We start from the raw sequence: 21626 nt of genomic DNA, 5'->3' as shown, positions 1-21626 counted from the left end.
ACAGAATAGGACAGACAGACGGACATGACGAATCTATAAGGGTTCCGTTTTTTGCCATTTGGCTACGGAACCCTAAAAATTGGCCAAGTGCGAGTCGAGTTAATTACGGTTCCGCACCAAGAAGGTACAAAAGGAATCCTTATGGTGCAACTCTGTCCGTCCGTCCGTCCGTCTTCTGTCTGCCACATCGCTAAATATCTTGAGAACTATTTAAGATATCGATTTGAAATTTGGAATAGTTATAAACAACGCTAACCTGGACACTTTGAAAGTGTTATTTTTTTTATTTAAACGCCCAATATGAAGGGGGCAAAATTTCAAAGTTTAGTTATTAAGTCAAGTGGGGTATCATTTGAAAGTGCTCAAATTGTACATCGGCCGTAAAAGTGCGTTATCAATGAATTCATTCATAATTTCTCCATGCAATTTCGGAGCTCACTGTACTTGAATGTACATTCCAAAACATTGAGTGCCGGGAACTCGCTTCTGTTCGTAGTCGCTTTCCTCTAAAAAATGGGAAAACGCTGTAATCGGCTACGAGCGTAGCGTTACGAAAACATTGGCAGTAAATGTGTTAAATAAATTGATTTATGAAGGAAAATGTTACAAAAAAAATACCATTACCCTATTTACCCTCCTTATCTCAGAAATTACCAAAGAATTTTTTACAACATTCAAAATATCATAAATATTACAGGAAAAATATAATCCCACCTCTATCTTGACAATTTTTTTTATTAACTAAAAAGCAGTTCCGAATTTAATTGGCAATCAACCACCTTTGCGGGTGTTTATTATAATAAAATAAAAAAGCCTTTTATTCTTTGATATGGTTACAAGTATGAAATTAAAACTTATATGGGTGTTTATTATACTTGAGTGTTATATAGGATAACACTAAATACACCTTCTTTCAAATAAAATATATTTTACAGTACATATGGGGCTACTTTATAGCACTAGTGCGAGAAGTAGCATATTATGTTACTGTGTCGAACATTTAAAGGGCCATATGTACTGTAAAACGTTGTACGATACATGTGCGAATAGGTAATTCGCAACTCGTGTCGATTTAAAACACTCCCTTCGGTCGTGTTTTAATTTATCGCCACTCGTTTCGAATTTCCTATTTTTCGCACTTGTATCGTAATGTACTATTTTTAAATAAGTTCACATTGTAGGGAATTATCCCTGAAAAACCAACATACATGCAGGTCGTACAATAGTATTTTATGCAACAGTTGTATAAGAAGGGTCAAAAAAGGCGAGTGGCGTGAGTTACAATGTGAGCCGGAGCCGAAGGCGTAGGCGAACATTGTAAAGGAATACGCCACGAGAATTTTTTGACCTACTTATACAACGTTGCATACAATATTTTTCCTACGAGTCAACAAAAATAAATCTTAATTTAGGTAAACAAATTACAGCAAAAGTATATAGCCAAGACGCGCGAGCATACCTTGTTACGGGCCCGGCCCGCCCCGGGCCGCGGCCGGCCGGTCGGCGACACCTCCTCGTAACTCATGAGGCCCTGGTACTTGCTACTTGCTAAATTAATTTTTTTGGACAGTTTTTTCTCAATTTTGGCCACCGTAGCCTACGGAGACTAACAAGCAACGCTAAGCGATCTTCGTAGTCTATGGGTGTTGCTATATTATGGGTGTCACATGCGTGTTTCTGACTTATGAAGTAATTATTTTTACTATGCAACCAAATGAATATTTTGCAAGTTGGCATCAATGCACTTAGTTTAAAACTGTATTCGTTTTGGTTTTGTTAGGTTGGTAGCCATTAATCGCAGTAACATTATAGCTTATAAAAGCACAAGAGCTTTTATGAGGAATAGACAATATAGACTTTTCTTGAAATCTTTTATGTATGTTCTTATATTCGTGTTAATGAATGCATAAATGACAGATAACAGTAGAGGAGTAGGAAAACTACTTATCCGATTTGCCGACAGATGGCGTTGTACATAATTAAGCTTGGTCCTGGTCAAAAGTCTTTCGTATTTAAAGTTACAAGAGATAATTGAAAGTTTGTACGGAACCCGTCAGTAGTTTTAGAGAAAATTGGCTGTGACAGATGGATGGACAGAAGGGGACACGAGTGATGATTCATAAATATATTATAGGTATTTTAATCAAATAAAAAATCAAAGGCCTTGAAAGTATGTAGTATGAATTTTCTTCAATTATATTTACGCCTCAGACTTTAATCTGTTACACAAATGCCCTTGTTTCTTTTAAGGAGAGGCGTATCAGGCGCATGTCAAAGCAACCATGTCGTTAAAAAGCAACTATCGTGATAGTAATTAGGTTCAAATGTATGTAACAGCTCATTCTGAGATAACGAGTTTGGGTAATGTAGGACGATCGGTCGTCTGTGTGTGGCCTGTCAAATAACAGAATGAGCTGTTACATGAATTTGAACCATATAAATACGACGGTGAAAATTCTTTTTAAACTAGTTTATTCCTGTTTAGTCAATAGCGGTAGCATTAGTAACCGATGCACAAAAGAAACAAAGATTGTTGTTTAACAGATTAGGCGAAAAAATCATTTCATAAAATTCATACCATACCTACTTACCTAACTGCGTATACCTACCATCATACAAAACACTCAAAACACTGTAAAATAGTGTGATGGTACGGAGTCCACAAAGCGTGAGTTTTTGGAAGGCTTAGATTTTATTTGATTAATACCTAAATATGGTTCAAAATGCAATTGTACTTGATGACAGTGATAAGTGATGACTCAACATTATCAAGGAATGAAATCTACATGTACCAAAAAGTGTCCGTCAAAAAACCTTATATAGGTGGCGCTACAATACCTAGAATACTTGAACAAAAAATCAAATCATAGACAGCGCACTTCACTCCGTCAATAACGCCTAGGTTCTTAGCTACTCTAGCGCTACTCTGGAGAGATTTGGAACTATTATTTATAGCTGACAGCTGGACACTTTTGCTACAGTTCTACCATAAGAGATTTCACTCCTTTTAATTCCACACTCCATAGTTATCGTCTATATCTCCTACCTGTGCTTAGGGTAAGAGATCTAATATGACGTTTGAAAGATAAATTATGCAGTGACTCACATATGACCTTACTCAAAAAAAAAAAAAAAAAATATATATATATATATATATATATATATATTTAATCTTAATCTGAATTTTTAATCTTAATCTGTATTTACAAGGTAACTTACTTTATGATTGACAGGTGGTTTTTGTACAATTGATTTTCAAACTTATACCAATCTAAATAAAGTCGTTCTTTAAAACACGTAGCCCAAAAATATGAGCATTGATGTAGGTATATCAAACTTATAATAAAAACATCTGCCACTACTAGACTATTAAGTAACTAAGTTTGTAGATAATGTTGATTGCTTTACTTAGAGGCAGTATCACTAAATGCTCAACATTTTCATTGGCTGACATGAGAGCAGAGTATAAGTGCAATGTAATCAGATAAAATGCAATGATTGTCAACACAAGGACGTTACATTTATTTAAACAAGTTCATTACTGTACTTGTATCTGGGGGCACGGTAGTGCCCCCGCCAAGTCGAGCGAAACAAAGGCACGGGCGGCTGTATCCGTTGCATCCTTTTTCTCGAAGCCGTTTGGGCCATTTATAAGCTCCTGTAATTTTATGTTGGTTAAAGCTAGAACCCTGAATAACTATTCAGTGGCATATAGGGCATAATATGGCTTAGATAATAGATATAATATAAATAACATTCAGTTTGAACTTGTAGTTAAAGAACTATTGCACGTCAAAGTTCGTTAGTTTTGTTACTGCAACTAACACACTTACTCACTGACTCATAATCATCAAGTTCAAAATTTTAAACATATCAATCTATAAAAAACCTAAAAATATTCAGTCACGTTATATCAATCACGATGTAAAGATTTAAAAGCTGCATAAGTAAGTTTACCCTATACATATAAATATACGTGATTACAAAGTTACTTTTGCAGGTAAACTGTGGAATGAAATCTGTCGCCTGCGGTACTTCCGGACCGATACGACTTTCAAACCTTCAAGAAAAAAGCGTACTCCCATCTTAAAAGCCGGCAACGCACTTATAACCCCTGTGGCGTTGCGGGTGTCCATCTGCGGTGGTAATCGCTTACCATCAGGCGATCCTTCTGCTCGTTTGCCTCTTATATCATAAAAAAAGTTACTATAAAAAGTAGCTAAAGTAAAGGTGCACTATGAATGATGTACGATGTGAGAATGAAAATGTAGATATATGTAGTTGTGGTATGTGTATAGTGGTGTTTTGTCTTTTCGCCGAAGTTTTATTGACCGAATTTCACTAGCCACCCAACTTTTCGTATATTCGCTTTAAGTAGAGTATTATTATGACATACAAACTGCGACCTAACAGCGCCAGAACCGACTTTTTTTGCGTTGAACGATGTTAGATTACAAAAATAAACTTTTGATGTAGCAGAATGACTTACAAAGTCATTCAGTCATGCTGCTACCTAAAACATTGCGTTTTAAAAAGTGTATTTTTAAGGTATTGTCCAAACATACAGTTGCTGTTAGGTTGAGAAATAATACGAATTATTATGTTCAGTTGCTACTTGATCATTCGGCGAAATGAAATTATGCGAAAAATTGGTTGGGAAAGACATTCGGCAATGATTTAGAGAACCGTGTATAGTATGAGTACAGATACGTGTATGAATATGAGTTTGAGTATTAGTATGGGTCAATGTTAGGGTATTGACACTATATTAACATAGAATACGTATATGTATATGGTATAGGTATGAGTTACGAGTATGTTATAGGTAGTATAGGTACGATTATGGTATGAGTATGAAATATATATGTATATGAGTATTAGTATAGGTATAGGTTACGGTATAGGCATAGGATAGGTATAGTATGGTATAGGTACGAGTTACGAGTATTGTATGGGTATGAGTGCGAATAGAGTATAGTAAGAGAACCGTATGGTATTATAGGTATGAGTGTAGTATGGGTATAAGAACTGTCGCACGGCGAGGCAGTGAATTATTCAACTTTTAATTTATTTACCTATAAGCTTAATAGTATTGTATGCAGACGCTTCTGCTCAATACAAAATTAATATAATGACTTGGCAATCGCACACAACGCTTTGCTCGTACTCATATGTATGTAACGTATGTGTATTGCTCAAACTGCATGCCAAGTCATTATATGAATTTACAAATAAAGATATCTAATATTGATTAGAAGACCTATGCGATGGACTGACAAAATCTGATCTCGAATCGCTAATCTTGGTGCGAGATTGCATTCCCTAGTTGCGAGACTTCCATCTTTTTAGTTACAACAGGCCAATTCAAATTTGAATTATGCTGGAATTATGGCATCAACATAATATCAAGTTCGCGCCAATGCATGTACGGAGTAAGGACAAGTATTTACGAGCGAAATGCACGCGCAACTGACATAATTCAGCTATCATTTTGATGTCACTATGTACGTAAGTTTGAATTGGCCTTAAGTACCTGATGGTTATACACAATCGCTCGAAAATGTAAATAGTTTACTTTAGAATTTGCAATGTAGTTGTTAGGTAGGTGCTATATTAATATTCAGTTCACTAAGGTGTATTCTAGTATTTAGATATTTCAGTATAATTATATTGAAGGGCATCTATTTGCGACGATGTTTAATCACAGGGAAAGGTAGATAACGTGTAAATATTCGAAATAATCGTCATCGACACTAATCAGCGGCTTATCACTGCGGGAATTTATCAGCGAAGCTACGAATAGTCGTATCCTAGCCATTGTTCACCTTATGTTTACTGGCGTACCATCATCAGTGTTATTTATTTATTTAAGGTACTGAATAAATTTGTTTCAAGTATTGATGTTTAGTTTTATAGTGTATTTCAAAAGTGCAACCGAATAAAAATAGTGATTTATTGCTGTGTTCCCATTACCAGGTAAGAGCTTTTTTCAAAACGCTAAAGGAAAAATAGACTAGGACATTGATTCGATTTGTTTACATACCTAGATAAAACTATATCATGCTAAGTATAAATAAATAAATAAATAAAATAAATATTATAGGACATTATTACACAAATTGACTAAGTCCCACAGTAAGCTCAATAAGGCTTGTGTTGAGGGTACTTAGACAACGATATATATAATATATAAATATTTATAAATACTTAAATATATAGAAAACACCCATGACTCAGGAACAAATATCCATGCTCATCACACGAATAAATGCATTTACCAGGATTTGAACCCGGGACCATCGGCTTCGTAGGCAGGGTCACTACTTCTTTGGTCACTACCCACTAGGCCAGACCGGTCGTCAAAGTAACTATCTCTGTCATACGATTCGAGCGATCGACACGACTTAGTGATGTTGTCTATTTACTACTATCTAAACATTTGACATTGACATATACTAAAGACTAATCAATATGCAATATGTAAACAGACCCTAAGGTAAGTGTACACGCTCGTAGTCGCCTTATCAGATAAAAATAAATCATTAATTATTTACAAAATAGAGTAAATAAGAATACTTCGTTTCTTTGAGAAAGTTACTTAATTGAAGCTCAGGTATGCACCCTTGAAATTAACTGACTTTAACAAAAACACCGTGTATAATATTGGATAGGAATGCATATCACTAATATTCAACACCTCCATAGTCATAGGCCAGCAAAAGACGTTGACGATTTCAAATCAAATGTCTGCCCTCGTGATGGAGACTATGCCAAATACCAGCAAAACAACATTAATTGGAAGGTTGAGCTACGAATATAAAGTAGGTGTACGAATATAAAGTGTGTGCCTCAAGTCGTCCCTAAGCAAAGAATTGAGAAGTGAGTAGAGTTAGATCAAGATAAGTCTGCAGCGATTTTGCTGGCTCAGGCAGTGCAAGTGTTATTTTAAATGTCAAACATCTATGAAATTATAAATTAAACAACACTTGCACAGTCTGTGCTGCCAAAATCGTTGCAGAGTTATCTTGGTGTAACTCTAGATACCTTTATGCTTTTTTTTAATGTTCCACTTTCATGCGTGTCTAACATATGTCGGCTATGGGCGAAGTGCATGGTGGGGGTATATTAAAACAATCCCAGCACATGCCATGGTGAAAATTGGCGCTAACGAAGGTTAGCGTCTTTAACAATTCGTACAAATTATATGCACGAAATGGAATTTTTATTTTACGATAACTCCTAAGATATTCATTTAAATTGTATGGTGTAAGATATGATTGTACTCTGTATGAAATTTAATTTGATAATGATTAATGTTGTATCCATGTAAATAGCTTTGCAAATACCACATATTATGTGATCTTCTTCTAGATGTTAAGATGGGTATAGTAAGTTTTACGTAATAGATAGACATACATCATCGCGGACTTTTTTGTAGACCAATGAAAGAGGGACTACCCTATACATTGTCTTGTTATAGCTCAAACGGAATGGCAGCGTTTTCGATTTGAGTTCCTAGCCAGCGTGATTTTTTTAACATCGTCATATTTCAACCAATTTACAAAAATACTTAACAAATGATACACTTGAACCTTCCTCAAGAATCGTTTTATCGATAGTTGAAAACCGTATGAAAATCTATTCAGTAGTATTTGAACTTGGGTCTTTGGGGGACGTTTTATAAGATTTAGTGATTTGACGTTTTCCTCTAGATTTGCGGATGCTAGGTCGGCTAGGTGGCGTGCCAGTCGTGCACTTAATAGCGAATAGTGTGCATGTTCCCACCACAAACGCACGAGAAGAGATAAGAGTGTATTGATTTTTGATAATAAAACAATAGTTACAGTGGGGGACAAAATCTAACATATACATATTGCTAATGATTACTGCAGGTATTCATTAAAAAATTCGTAAAGTTAGACTTTGCATCTTTTAATCAAATATTGTATGATAGTTTCATCATGATATCATATAAGAACAGCATAGAATTTGCTATACGGCAGATAATTATGTAGTTTCGTTGCTCTCATTATCATAATTATACTTACTATTTTCCGGGGCTAGCTCTCCCTATAACTTCTTTTGCCTTATTCACGTCATAGTTTGTGAGTGTGACTGTGTATTTCATTCGCATTTTGCGACATTGAGCAAAGAAAAAATACAACTGTGTGTTGGTGGCATTCTGGCATTAAACGTTAAACCTATTTTGTTACCTCCAAATTGTGACAGTTCATTTTGAAAATTATCAAGTGTCTAATTAGTCTAATTACATTGTAGTGGTAGGTACCTACCTGGCATTATGTCTGACGTATAATTAGGTATAAACATTCATAATGATAACAAATAGGGAGAAAATAACTACTTCATCACATTATTTCGACGAAAATCTCTTCACACAAAAAGGGCTCCTGAAGCGGAGCAGCTGCGCTTTGATTTATTCATATTGTTATCTTTGGTTGATGTTACTTGTTCAGTGAGCAATGAAGGGACGGAGCACAGCGCGCGTAACCGGCGCCGGCACCAAGTTCCGCCTGCTGATGTGGAAGAACTTCCTGCAGCAGTGGCGGCACCGCGTCCAGACGTGCGTGGAGGTCATACTGCCCGTGTTGACCCTGGCGCTGGTACTCATCCTGCGCTCGCAGATAGAACCCACGGTAGAAAGCGTTATGACCTACCCAGCGTTACCTGCGCACACATTGAATTATTCGTTAAATGTTCTGTAAGTCACTTTCGTTGATATACCTAATTATAATTACATAGATTAAAATCATTCTTAAAATAAACACACTCTTTCTCGAGGATCAGGGATTACATACTGGTTGGCTCTAATTTACGAATTCTACTTTTCACTAGTCGACACATAGGTACATAAATACCTAAGCAGAACCGTTTACCCGAGGGGCGTTCGTTTTACAATTGATCGAAATTATATACGTACGTATGTATGTATGCATGTGACTTTATTGCACATAAAAAGGTTAACATAAAACAGACAAAACAAAACAAAAAAAAATGTTAGGTACAAAGGCGAACTTATCCCTAAAAGGGATCTCTTCCAGTTAACCTTTGAGAAAATGCAAAAGGATCAAACACAGGCGAAAGACAAATCAATATTAACAGAAGCAATATGAGAATTTTGGATACACATAAAAGTAGGACGAGAGCAATCAATAATAACAAAATAAAAAGTACGCATTGTTTGTTAAATGCAATAATTTATAGTACGTATCATTAAGATCGGATACTATAACTTGTCTGAACAAACATCACAACTACAACTTTTATTTTCAGCGCAGGCATGAATTTCAGTCAGTTGTCCATCGCATACTCGCCTGAGAGCCCCGTCCTCGAAAGAGTGATGAGAAGGGCGACTGCTAAATTAATTACTCGAAACCTAAAAGGCCTGATACAGATGATACTAGATCAATATCCAGACTATGCTGACATAATACCACCCGATCTAGAACTACCGGATTTATCAGAAATTCCTATAAATGGAACACTTATTACTGAGATTATTGAGAGAATCGTTGGGTTAAGAGTATATGCTTATAATAGCAGTGAAAGTTTGAGAGGCCTGTATTCGTCAGAAGAAGTAACAAGGCATGTTATAGCAGGGGTGGAGTTTGATGACGAGCTTACTGGTTCGTAAACTTTCTCCTTTGTGCTTATAGTTATTATACATTACTAAATAATGTTGGAATCTAACCCACTTACTTACATGTAAACCTAACAATCTTTCGCAGGTGCCACCCAGCTGAGCAGTAACTTACGATATTCCCTGAGATTTCCGGAGAGACCGAGACAATTTGCATTTTACTCGCGAGGGTCACAGTCGTGGCACACCGACTTGACGTTTCCATCATTTCAAATTCCCGGTCCGAGGAACCCGTATTCTTGGGAAGGTGGCAATGCTCCAGGTAATCAGTATTAATTTTAATTTGATTTCAAGTATCTTCGGTCGAAACAGAATTCAAAAATGCTGAAATAAATAAATAAAATACGTTTTATATGCGCTACATAATACTGATATGTTTAGAAAGTAGTTCCTGTCTATAATTATAAAATACTAATAGCCTTTATTTACCACTACTACTATTAAGAACTTATATTTACTTAGGCATAAAATAAAATAAAATGTTTCATTAAATAGTTGAAAGGCGAGGCGAAGTCTACGCCGTAGAGGCGACTAGGTACTTTATCGAACGAGCGAGCGAAGCGATGCGAAGTTCTTACATTCAACTTGGAACACACGGCTGGTTAGGGGCACGTTCCGACATTTATTTCGATGTTTTATGGCTGAACTACCAGAGGATAGTTTGTTAGGCCTAACTTCAGTAAATTTGTTCTTATTTAAATAAAATTTAGGAAACGTGTTGTTGACGGCAATATATTTTTTAAGTTTGAACATGAGCAGGATCGATCAAGGGGTTATGGAACTAGTATTCTAGCTCCATAACCCGGTAGGGTTTCAGAAATACTTAATCTGCTTTATAAAAAACGGCAGCCAACTTGAATTTCCACATTTTTTATCCAATCGCGTTGAAAATTAAATAGAAGTATATGAATCTACAATACTTATATGTTTTATGGCGAATCGCGAGTAATCAGTTCGGGGCGAACTTCCAGTATAAATAACTAATTGACCGCAAATGACTAATTTCCCGGCTTCGGTAGTCATTGTAATTTTACAGTTCTTAGTAGGTAGGAAGTGCATTGATGCCATTGAACTATTTACTCGTACGTATCTTATCTAGATTAATAAGAAACACTATTAAGAAAATGTTAGAGGTTCCGTCGTGTGGTAATAATTATCATGGAAAAATAAGTAGGAAGTATTTGGTCCCCAAATTGTATAATGAAATGCCATATGATATAAGGGAGTCACGGAGTGTAAATCACTTACGATGTTTAAGTTTATAATGAAAATCTTTCTCTTAAGAAAAATCAAATTGAAGTAATACGATGAAGTACTACCATAAGCAATGAGATGTACGTAACAAGTAAGCTAAGTATGTCTATGTTTGTATGCTACCTATGTATATCTATGTTTTAAGGGAGTCCCTCTGCCAAGAAACTGTCCTGCAGTCTGGCAGAAGAGTTGTTTTGTAAAATGGGTTACATTCATTATGATTTTTTTTTTATCTATATTTTTATTATCTTTTAGGATACGTAAACGAAATGTTCATAGCGATTCAGCATTTAATATCGATGGAGCTCATAGCTGAGGTTACTGAACAAGACTTTGGCAACTTCAGTGTGGCTATACAGAGATATCCCCACCCTCCGTACATACTGGACTTGGCCGTGGAAGCCTTGCAGTTCCTGATGCCGATGTTCATAATGATCAGCTTTAGCTACACTGCTGTAAACATCGTCCGGGCTGTTACCGTTGAAAAAGAACTGCAACTTAAGGTATACAGCTTTATTAACCTTTAAATTGACATACGGCCCGATTCGAACTTTGAGATACGTTAAAAATTTCCTAAAGATACGATATGGATTAGATATGTCAGTGTCAAAAGTGACGTTTTTGTTTGAAGAAACATATCTAATCCATATCGTATCTTTAGCACGTTTTTGACGTATCTTAAAGTTCGAATCGGGCTGTTAGGGGCATGACACACCGCGTCCGATTCGCAATCGTCTTCGAAGTTTAAGCGAGACAACGCTATGCGCGTATTATATAGTTCTGTAAGTCTGAGAATGTGTTAGAAATGTACGAGTACAACGTGCCCATTACCCATATAAGCGAGAAATTATTTCGTATTGTTTTTGTAGATGTAAATATTCAATCCAAATTACCATTATCTTCACAAAGATAAATTCGTTTTCGGGAACCTATTAATTAATAGAACACTAATCTATCTATTATCTAATACGATATACTGTAGGGTCTGTGGGTATTTAACTAGCAATATACCTACACATTGCTTATTTAATACTTATTTGTTTATGTATTTTCTATGTTGTAGCCAAATTATAAAGTGGCTGAAGACAAAGTCTGAAGTTTAATTGCGATATTTTTGTATTTTAGGAAACTATGAAGATTATGGGACTTCCCACTTGGTTACACTGGACAGCGTGGTTTTTTAAACAATTTATTTATCTCCTGATCATAGCGATTCTAGTTGTGATTCTAGTTAAGGTGAGAAAATGTTATGTTTATATTATAAGTCATACAAATAAATACCAATATGTAAGTAGTGTAGTTTACCAGAAGGCAAATTCTGATTATAATCTAACTAACTGCTTTGGCTCAGCGATCCAAAAATAATCTTGAATCAGGTTATCAATTTGATCTGCATACTGCATTTTTTATGGATGTATATTATAACATCCGTAATAAATCCTATTATTATTAATAATAATAACAATCAGAATACGGCATCCTGTTCGGTACGTGCTTAAGGGGCTTTTGGCATAAAAATAAAATTAACTCTGTGAACGTAGGTTTGCTACGAAGTGCTACGGCGTAGCCCGTAGCAGGTTAATCCCGTATGAACCTGAAAATAGTGCATTATGTATGCATGTTTATTGTGCCGTATGTGTGAAGTATACCTAAGCATAATTCTCATCGTGATTTTCAACATAAAGCTATGGGATAAGTCTGGCAACTCTGGCATTATGAATTCAAATATTAATATCAAAACATTTTTAGATCAACTGGTTTACGAACGAAGAGGGTTTTAGCGATTACGCTGTATTTACGAATACGCCATGGTCAGTGCTTCTTTTCTTCTTACTGTTGTACTTAGCCTGCACGATATTCTTTTGTTTTATGGTCAGCGGGTTCTTCTCTAAAGGTAAGTTTATTTGGATTGAACTACTTAGATTTGCTCCTATTGTGAAGTGAACTAAGTGTAGCTTTGTTGTATTGTTTAGCCACTTTTTTTTGAAAAGGTGTGTAAAATTTAACGCGTAGTTAATAATTATATTAAAAAGCGATTTCGCGTTATACCGATGTAAAAAGTTTAAACAGAACCATTATTTTTATCTTACTGCAATATAATACTACTTCAATTGATACTAGTAACTCACAATGTACGATAATGAAATATTAAATACCTAGGCTAGGTACTATTTTATAACAATGTAAACGGCTGTACATTGTATAATTATTTACGATGCCGGTTCTACTTTAGGTAGCACAGCAGCCTTATTCTCTGGAGTGATCTGGTTCCTGACGTACCTGCCAGCTTTTATGCTATTGATGGACGTTCAGGTCTCGTCGGCTGTGCAAGCGATCTTCTGCCTCAGCATCAACACTGCCATGGCGTTTGGATTTCAGCTTATACTTGCCAAAGAAAGTGCTGGAGGTTCGTATTCATTCTTAAAGAAAACTTTCGAAATAAGAGGTGCTTTAAATAAGTGTACTTAACCTGTTTTTTTTTATAAGTTAATAGTGACGAAATCCTCTTGTTTGATTCAAGTTTCTGACCTTGAAAGCCCACCGGGTCATTATCATATAAATGTGACCGCGGCCCGCAAAGCGTCCTACTTTGTCGCTTGCTGTAAGGATGAGATTGCTTGTAATGTTTGTATCTTTACTTATTCAAGTAACCTGTCAAGGCGTCCGTATGGCAAACGACAAAGTGGGACGTTTGGTTGTTTGCGGACGTGAAGATATCGGATATTTTCCAAAGGCATCCATCCATCTTGAGTATTGTTTTCCAACAGCTCTTGAAGATAATGTAGGTGCTTCTCTTTACGGATAAGTATAACGTTTGACGCTCTACTATTGCCTCTCGTGTCCACTATGAGCTCTTAAATTTTTTACATGAATTTGTTTAATAGGGAATCGGCGTTACCTATTCTCACTTGTTTAAAGCTATTTCAGTAAAACAATAAATGTGCTTAACTATACATCATAGAAGTAAATACATACAGTAGGTATCTACAGGGTATCTATTACCATATAAAATTATAAAACTTAGGTATGTTCGCGCTGCTTTTATACATAATAATCTCTGATTATCAATGGGCCGATAACCCAGAAAATAGGATGTTAACAAATATTGATTTACCTAACAATAATTGCAAATTATTAGCTATAACTATCAAGTACCTACTATATCTATCGCTCAATAACTATTTAAAACATTACATGTCCCGCCCTCCAAGTTGGCTTAACAAATTCTAGGTATGCAATGGGGCCAATTCTGGGAAGTGACCGATCTGGATTCAAATCGTTTCGTGTTCGGAACCGTGGTGGTCATGCTAGTCACCGATTGCGTGTTGTACATGCTGATTGCCCTCTACTTGGAGCAGGTGCTACCCGGGCCATACTCAGCTCCTAAGCCCTGGTATTTTCTATTCCAGAAAAGCTTTTGGTTGCCAAATAGAAAAATTACGGCAGGTGAGTTTTAAGAAGATAAGTAGATTTGGACATAGAATATTTCAACTACTTCATTAATCTTAATTTGAAACTTCATTTCAGTTGACGGTTCAGACCATTCTAACGATACTCCTAATATCATTATGGAAAAGGTTTGCGAAGAGCACACCATCGGAGTTAAAATGACGGTAGATATGCTATTTACCTTTGTTTACGTTTACTAATACGGATACTTTTTCCTGTATACATAGGTACTTCTACAGATAATATTATCTGTTATTTTACAGAATTTAACGAAAGTGTACGCGAAGAACGTGGCTGTCAATAATTTGTGTCTAGACATATATGATGGACAAATCACCGTTTTACTTGGACACAATGGCGCCGGAAAATCCACTACCATTTCTATGCTAACGGGTTTGTTTAAAATGTTTAATAGCTTGCCATTATTTTCAACTTAACAGTTAGGTTTAGTACGAGTACACCGCGACGGTATCTTGCGCGTGAGATATGGCCAAATTCGAACTTTAATATACGTCAATTAGGTCTAGATATGATATATATGGATCGGATATGTCAGTGTCAAAAGTGACGTCTCTTCAAATAAAAACGACACTTTTGACACGGACATATCCTATCCATATCGTAATCTACTATTTTACTACTACTACGTACTATTTTATGTACGTGCATGCACCTCCTAGTTTTAGTGTAGTTTAAGGTGAGAGTCAGAATGGCGGGTGTACCTAAATAAAATCAAATGAAAAGCGTACCATATTTTTGTACCTAATTTGTACTATTTAGTACCTCGTTTAAAAAAAATTGTACCTCACGGTACGTAAAGTTATCATCAAAAAACAGGTCACCCGCCATCCTGACAGTCAGAATGGCGGGTGTACTTTATTACGCTATGTTCCCGTGGTTATTGATAAATTCTATAAAAGCCAAATTTTTGTACCTTTTTTGTACCTTCATATTCAATTATAATATGAGTCATTTTATTTGTGCTTTCCAAGCTTTACTCATTTTATATTTTGCTTGCTATTACAATTTTGCAGGCGTTATAATTTTTCAAGTTATCGATTTAATTTTTAAGAAAAAACGCTAAGGTACAATTATTTTTATTACGCCAGGATTTAGTACCTTTAATGTTTAATCTGTTAAGTTCAAATAACTAAGAAAATCATGTTTTAAAAATGATTTTTCTTAGGAAGATTTCTTTGAATTAGCGCCTAGCCTTTTTTAACGCTAAGGTACAATTATTTTTATTACGCCAGGATTTAGTACCTTTAATGTTTAATCTGTTAAGTTCTAATAGCGCAGAAAATCATGTCTTAAAAATGATTTTTCTTAGGAAGATTTCTTTGAATTGGCGCCTAGCCTTTTTTAAGACATGATTTACTGAGTTATTTGAATTTAACAGATTAAACATTAAAGGTACTAAATCCTGGCGTAATAAACATAATTGTACCTTAGCGTTTTTTCTTAAAAACGAAATCGATAATTTGAAAAATTATAACGCCTGCAAAATTGTAATAGCAAGCAAAATATAAAATGAGTAAAACTTGGAAACCAAAAATAAAATGACTCGTATTATAATTGAATATGAAGGTACAAAAAAGGTACAAAAATTTTTAGATTTAAATTTTTATAGAATTTATCAATAACCACGGGAACATAGCGTAATAAAGTACACCCGCCATTCTGACTGTCAGGATGGCGGGTGACCTGTTTTTTGGTGATAACTTTAAGTACCGTGAGGTACAATTTTTTTTAAAGGAGGTACTAAATAGTACAAATTAGGACCAAAAATATGGTATGGTTTTCATTTAATTTTATTTAGGTACACCCGCCATTCTGACTCACAAAGTTTAAGATATACTTGCTGTGCCCTAACAGGGTTTATGTGTGAACTTGCCCTAATGTAATACCTGTTATGTACCACATGATTAATATGCAATAAATAAATAATAATAAATAAATAAAATCCCTAGACCTAATATTAGACGTGTCTTAAAGGTCGGATCGGGACGTTAGACTACCCATCTATTTCAAACTTTTAATTAGAGAGCAACAGTTAATCCATCTCGCACTAGACTCGTGCTAAAGTCTACAATATTGGAATTTTAATCAGACGCTGTTATTACTCTTATCTATACTCAATGAAATATTATTTTTTTGATTATAAATAAATAAGCTCGATGACTATCATAATTCCGATAATTGATAATGTTGATCAAACGCTTTAAAGCGCCATCTAGGGTTAGCCACTAACTCGGGGTTAACCGGTTAAACCCAGAGTAACCAGTACAATGAACCCTGTGTTAACGGTTAAATCCGAGTTAGTGGCTAAGTCAGGATTGGTGCAAGTGGCTTTTAGTAGGTACGACACTCGTCTACTTATATCTAATTTCGGAAAGATATACCTAGTGTTGTCTGCCTCTAAATTTAATCAATTGTTTATTTTTCTTGTATATTTTTACTGAGGTGTGCCAATAAAGAGTATTCTATCTATGTAACTATATATCTATCTATCTAGTTTAATTATTAGCCGAGCATTTAAGGTCATCGGTAAAAAAATGGGTGTACACATCTTACTCAAAAATATGTCCCATAGCATCTTATTCCAGTAATTCCAGTGTAATAAGAGCTAGTACCATATTTATGAGACGATTATTTCGATGCATATTTTTGCACTTGACTGTACCTATTCACAATCGTCATAAAACTCTGAGGATCTTTTATTTAATTACTTGTTTTTGAAACCGTAATCTGACGACTTTACCAATCTTCAGGCAATACAGAAGTAACTAGCGGTTCAGTGTGGGTGGCGGGGTACGACATCTCGCAGCAAACAGCGGCAGCCCGCGCCAACCTCGGCTTCTGTCCGCAGCACAACGTACTGTTCAACGAGCTGACCGTCAGGGAACACTTAGAATTCTTCGGAAGACTGAAGGGTTTCACGGGCCAAGACCTTCAGGAGGATATTGATACATTGATTACAAAGTTAGAGTTGGATGAGAAGGTAAGTAATAATCTCATCTTATCCTACTCGTATTCAATTAAACGTTGAACATAAAACGGTACACTATCTAAATAACTTACTGACCTGCGGCCCGCCGAGCTTATTTTATAACCTTGACTTGATACATAACTTTGACATCCAAACGTCACCTTGAAGTAAATTCATTGCAGCCCGGGGCTACAAGCCAAACTGTCTTTGTGGCCCTCATGAAAAATGGTTGAGTGCCGCTAACATAAAATTTAGTCAAAACAGGCACCTGTCTGACATTTAGAACCTTTGGGTTTTGTTATTATAGTAAAATTAATTATAAAAAAAATTTAAACACAGCTAATAAGCTGTGTGCGCTACTGTGGCTCTTGTAAAAAGATAGTAATGGTCAGTGGCACCGGCCACGATTGACAGACTCATCAACGACAATGAGCACTGAAGTGAACTAAAAAATTACCCATAACATAAATTTGGCGAACGTTTAAATGGTGACAGAAGGTTTGGGGCAACCGACCCAGCGCCACATCAATGTATTAAATTAAGGTATCGCATCACGATTCAAGGTATCCTAGTCATCATTATTGTCGATTCGTATGATAACAATGCAAAACGTGTCTGTATAGATATTTATATAGATTAGATATTTTTAATTACCTTATCTCTTAAATCCACAATTTCCACATAACTTCCGCGTGTTAAAGTGTGTTGCACATGAACATCAACGACACACTTTTTGAATTTTTTATGTCGCAAATAGTTATGCAGAGTGTTATTGTTAGTTTTAGAGACCTAGAATGAAATTAAAACGTATGCATAAACAATTATATAAAGTATGATTTTGTTATAGCGTGATTACCAGTCGGCCGGACTCTCCGGAGGGCAGAAGCGGAGACTATCGGTTGGTATAGCCCTGAGTGGCGCACCACGTGTAGTGTTACTCGATGAGCCCACCTCCGGCATGGACCCAGCGTCTCGGCGCGCCCTCTGGGATCTACTGCAAAAGGAGAAAATGGGTCAGTCTTCAAAGTAACTAACTACTCGTGCCACGGTAAATAGGACTATTCTAGTCTAAGTGATTGTCTATTGGATTATTAAATTAATTAAATGTTTAATTTTAAAGGGCGATCGATGATCCTCACAACTCATTTTATGGACGAGGCGGACATACTTGGAGATAGAGTCGCTATAATGTCGAGCGGGCGACTACAATGCGTCGGTTCACCATACTTCCTCAAAAGTCACTATGGAGTCGGTTACACGCTGGTGGTTGTCAAAAGAGAAGGCTTCCAACTTGAGTCTTGTACGGAGATCATCGGGCGACATATACCAGGAATAACGATCAAGGAAGATAGAGGTAGATTTTAAAATGTAGACAACCATGTTTCATTCTTATAGAGTTTGTGGCTGATATATGATATAGATCGGATATGTCAGAGTCAAAAGTGACGTTTCTTAAAAACAAATCGGCCAAGTGCGAGTCGGACTCGCACAGGAAGGGCTCCGTACCATTATCTATAAAAACGGTCACCCATCCAAGTACTGACCCCGCCCGACGTTGCTTAACTTCGGTGATTGGATGAGAACCTCGAGATTGGAAAGAAATATTTATTTTATTCTGTTTTTAGTATTTGTTGTTATAGCGACAACAGAAATACATAATTTGTAGAAATTTCAACTGGATAACTATCACAGTTCACTTCGCAGGCTTCGTGCCTTTTTGCCGCTCGCTACCAGAATTGCGCTTGCTCAATCTCTTCTTCTCCCTATATTGGATATGCCGATATTTGCTGTCTTGATCTTACAGAGGACCAGCTAAATAAACCTGACCGCTTTCAAAACGTCTGTATAAAATTCATATTTGGATTACGCACGTACGTGTGCGTTACGTCTCTGAATTTCGTACCCAGCTCAAGTGGCTCCCTATTCGTCATCGCCGTAACTCTCATATTCTTGTACTTCTTTATAACATTCTTTTCAACCCTCTTCTTTCCTCGATCCGCTGTGCGGAGAAGCATCTCCTTGCTCCACCACCTTCATTTTATTTTATTTTATTTTTATTTTCTTTATTGGGGGAAAAAACAGACATAGGCAGATGATACAGAAAAGAGGATATTGGTTTTTACATTATAAGTGCAACCTACATCCTGAGACAATTCCCACTAGGATTTATAAACTAATAATTTATAAGTGGCATTGCCTTCGGATTGAGGTATAAAATGTTAGTAAAATAGGTACTAAACTAATATTATTACACTGACGATAATATTAGTAGTTACAGTGCTGACAAGATTCAAACATATAACATTCAAAAAGCGAAACGAGGGACTACACATATACAATGTTAAATATAAGACTAAGTTTATATTGGGCCAAAAGTTCCTACTTAAATTAAGATGAACTTCGGAAGTACGTAATGCTTCATAACAGTAAATTTACTTTAAGTTTGAAATTTGCACGACTATTGTTAAAAATGTCAACCGAGACTAGGTCGTTATTGTACATTTGACACATTCTGCGAAGCGGGGCACGGACTCCGGCGTTACTCGACGCAGCAGGCACCGCGAACAGGGATGCAATTCGTGTTCTATAGGTCATATTCATCATCAAAATTTTATAGCAACTCTTTTACTTTTCGTGCTGTTCGGTTGTGGAATGCTTTGCCATTAGACATTAGACGTGCTAAATCCCTTCCCGTTTTCAAAAATCTTTTGAAGACTTTGTATAATATATAATGTATGTATGTATATATGTATTTATTTTATTAGTATGTAGGTATGTATTATATTGTTTGCGTCTTCATTTTGTTTAATTACATGTATATCGGCACTACACGTTCAATGTTGTAAGTTCATAGTTTCCTGCTACCCAAAGGTTGTCTGGAAGAGATCTCTTCTTAGCGATAAGACCGCCTGTTGTTACCTAACTTTTAAGTGTTTTTTCATTTCCTGTCTATTTTTTTAACTGTATCGTGCACAATAATAGTACATTACGATACAAGTGCGAAAAATAGGAAATTCGAAACGAGTGGCGATAAATTAAAACACGACCGAAGGGAGTGGGGAGTGTTTTAAATCGACACGAGTTGCGAATTACCTATTCGCACATGTATCGTACAACGCTTTACAGTACATATGGCCCTTTAAATGTTTGACACAGTAACGTAATATGCTAATTTTCGCACTAGTGCGGTAAAGTAGCAACATATGTACTGTAAAGAATATTTACTTACTTATAGTTCATGGGATACAGCCTAGTGACAGACGGACGGACGGACAGCGGAGTCTTAGTAATAGAGTCCCGTTTGACCCTTTGGGTACGGAACCCTAAAAAACGTCACTTTTGACACTGACTTGATATATCCGATCCATTATCGTATCTAGATCTAATATTTGACGTATCTCAAAGTTAGAATCGGGCTGATACTAACTTCTGTTCACGACTTTGTCTGCGTAGAATGATGATTTTACAACCTTTTATTTAAATTGCAATTTTCTTTCCTATGTACATATGTATGTATGTAACTATGTTTGTACAGTCAAATCTTGCAAGTAAAATTTTACCCACTTCCCGACTTCCAATGAAGCTGAAAATGTGCATACATATGTAGGTCGGGTGACAATGCAATATTGTGGTACCTACCATCGAACTGATCTGATGATGGAGACAGGACAGGAAGCGGCTATAAGAACTCTGTGATAAAACAACGCACCCTATTTGTGTTTGGAGTTTTTAGAATTATCTCGATGTAATAATATGCCTGTGGAAGGAAAAGTGCAGTCAGAGATAAAAGCTTATGCCAAAAATGTAAGTTTTGCCAAAAACATTTTCGTGATGAAAACAATCCTATGACTTTTCCCGGGACTCAAACTTCACGTTTAAATCTGTTCAGCAGTATAAGCGTGAAGAGGTAACAGACAGACGGAATTACTTTCGCATTTATAAGTAGGTAATAATACTCGTATATTTGTTTCTTAAGCTCTGAAAGTGGGTCATTGTTTTTCTAAGCTCACTTATAACTAATTTATGATTGTACTTTAGATATCAAATGATATGTATATCTATTTTAATCTAATGTGTACAACTAACATACTTAGGCTTGATCGATAACAAGTATATGTATAGAGAGGGCCGAAACACAATTACACGTCGTGGCACGATACGACATCTTGTAACTTTGCGACATCGTGTCATGGCACGTTGCGATGTCTTGTAACGTAGCGACGTCGTGTCGTGGAAATTTACGATGTGCATTAATTTTGTGATCCAAGTTAATCC

The 21626-nt window shown here is 36.0% G+C and overlaps 1 protein-coding gene across 1 annotated transcript in view; it reads left to right on the top strand.

Annotated features, from left to right (window-relative positions):
* Positions 1-4543: 4543 nt before the first annotated feature.
* The window catches only part of LOC133522193 (phospholipid-transporting ATPase ABCA3-like), a 32432-nt gene continuing 15349 nt past the window's right edge, over positions 4544-21626 (top strand). The window contains exons 1-14 of the mRNA XM_061857424.1: positions 4544-5976; positions 8475-8719; positions 9292-9644; positions 9747-9920; positions 11168-11415; positions 12038-12148; positions 12662-12806; positions 13146-13319; positions 14144-14359; positions 14441-14526; positions 14626-14755; positions 17134-17363; positions 18199-18364; positions 18472-18705. Of these exons, the coding sequence (XP_061713408.1) occupies positions 8481-8719; positions 9292-9644; positions 9747-9920; positions 11168-11415; positions 12038-12148; positions 12662-12806; positions 13146-13319; positions 14144-14359; positions 14441-14526; positions 14626-14755; positions 17134-17363; positions 18199-18364; positions 18472-18705 (2506 nt within the window). The 5' untranslated portion in view covers positions 4544-5976; positions 8475-8480. The remainder of the gene's footprint in view (positions 5977-8474; positions 8720-9291; positions 9645-9746; positions 9921-11167; positions 11416-12037; positions 12149-12661; positions 12807-13145; positions 13320-14143; positions 14360-14440; positions 14527-14625; positions 14756-17133; positions 17364-18198; positions 18365-18471; positions 18706-21626) is intronic.

This window comes from Cydia pomonella, chromosome 10 (assembly GCF_033807575.1).
Source record: "Cydia pomonella isolate Wapato2018A chromosome 10, ilCydPomo1, whole genome shotgun sequence".
In the NCBI taxonomy this organism is placed as follows: domain Eukaryota; kingdom Metazoa; phylum Arthropoda; class Insecta; order Lepidoptera; family Tortricidae; genus Cydia; species Cydia pomonella.
Note: the sequence above shows the minus strand (reverse complement) of the source record. Positions and strands in the feature narration are given on the sequence as shown.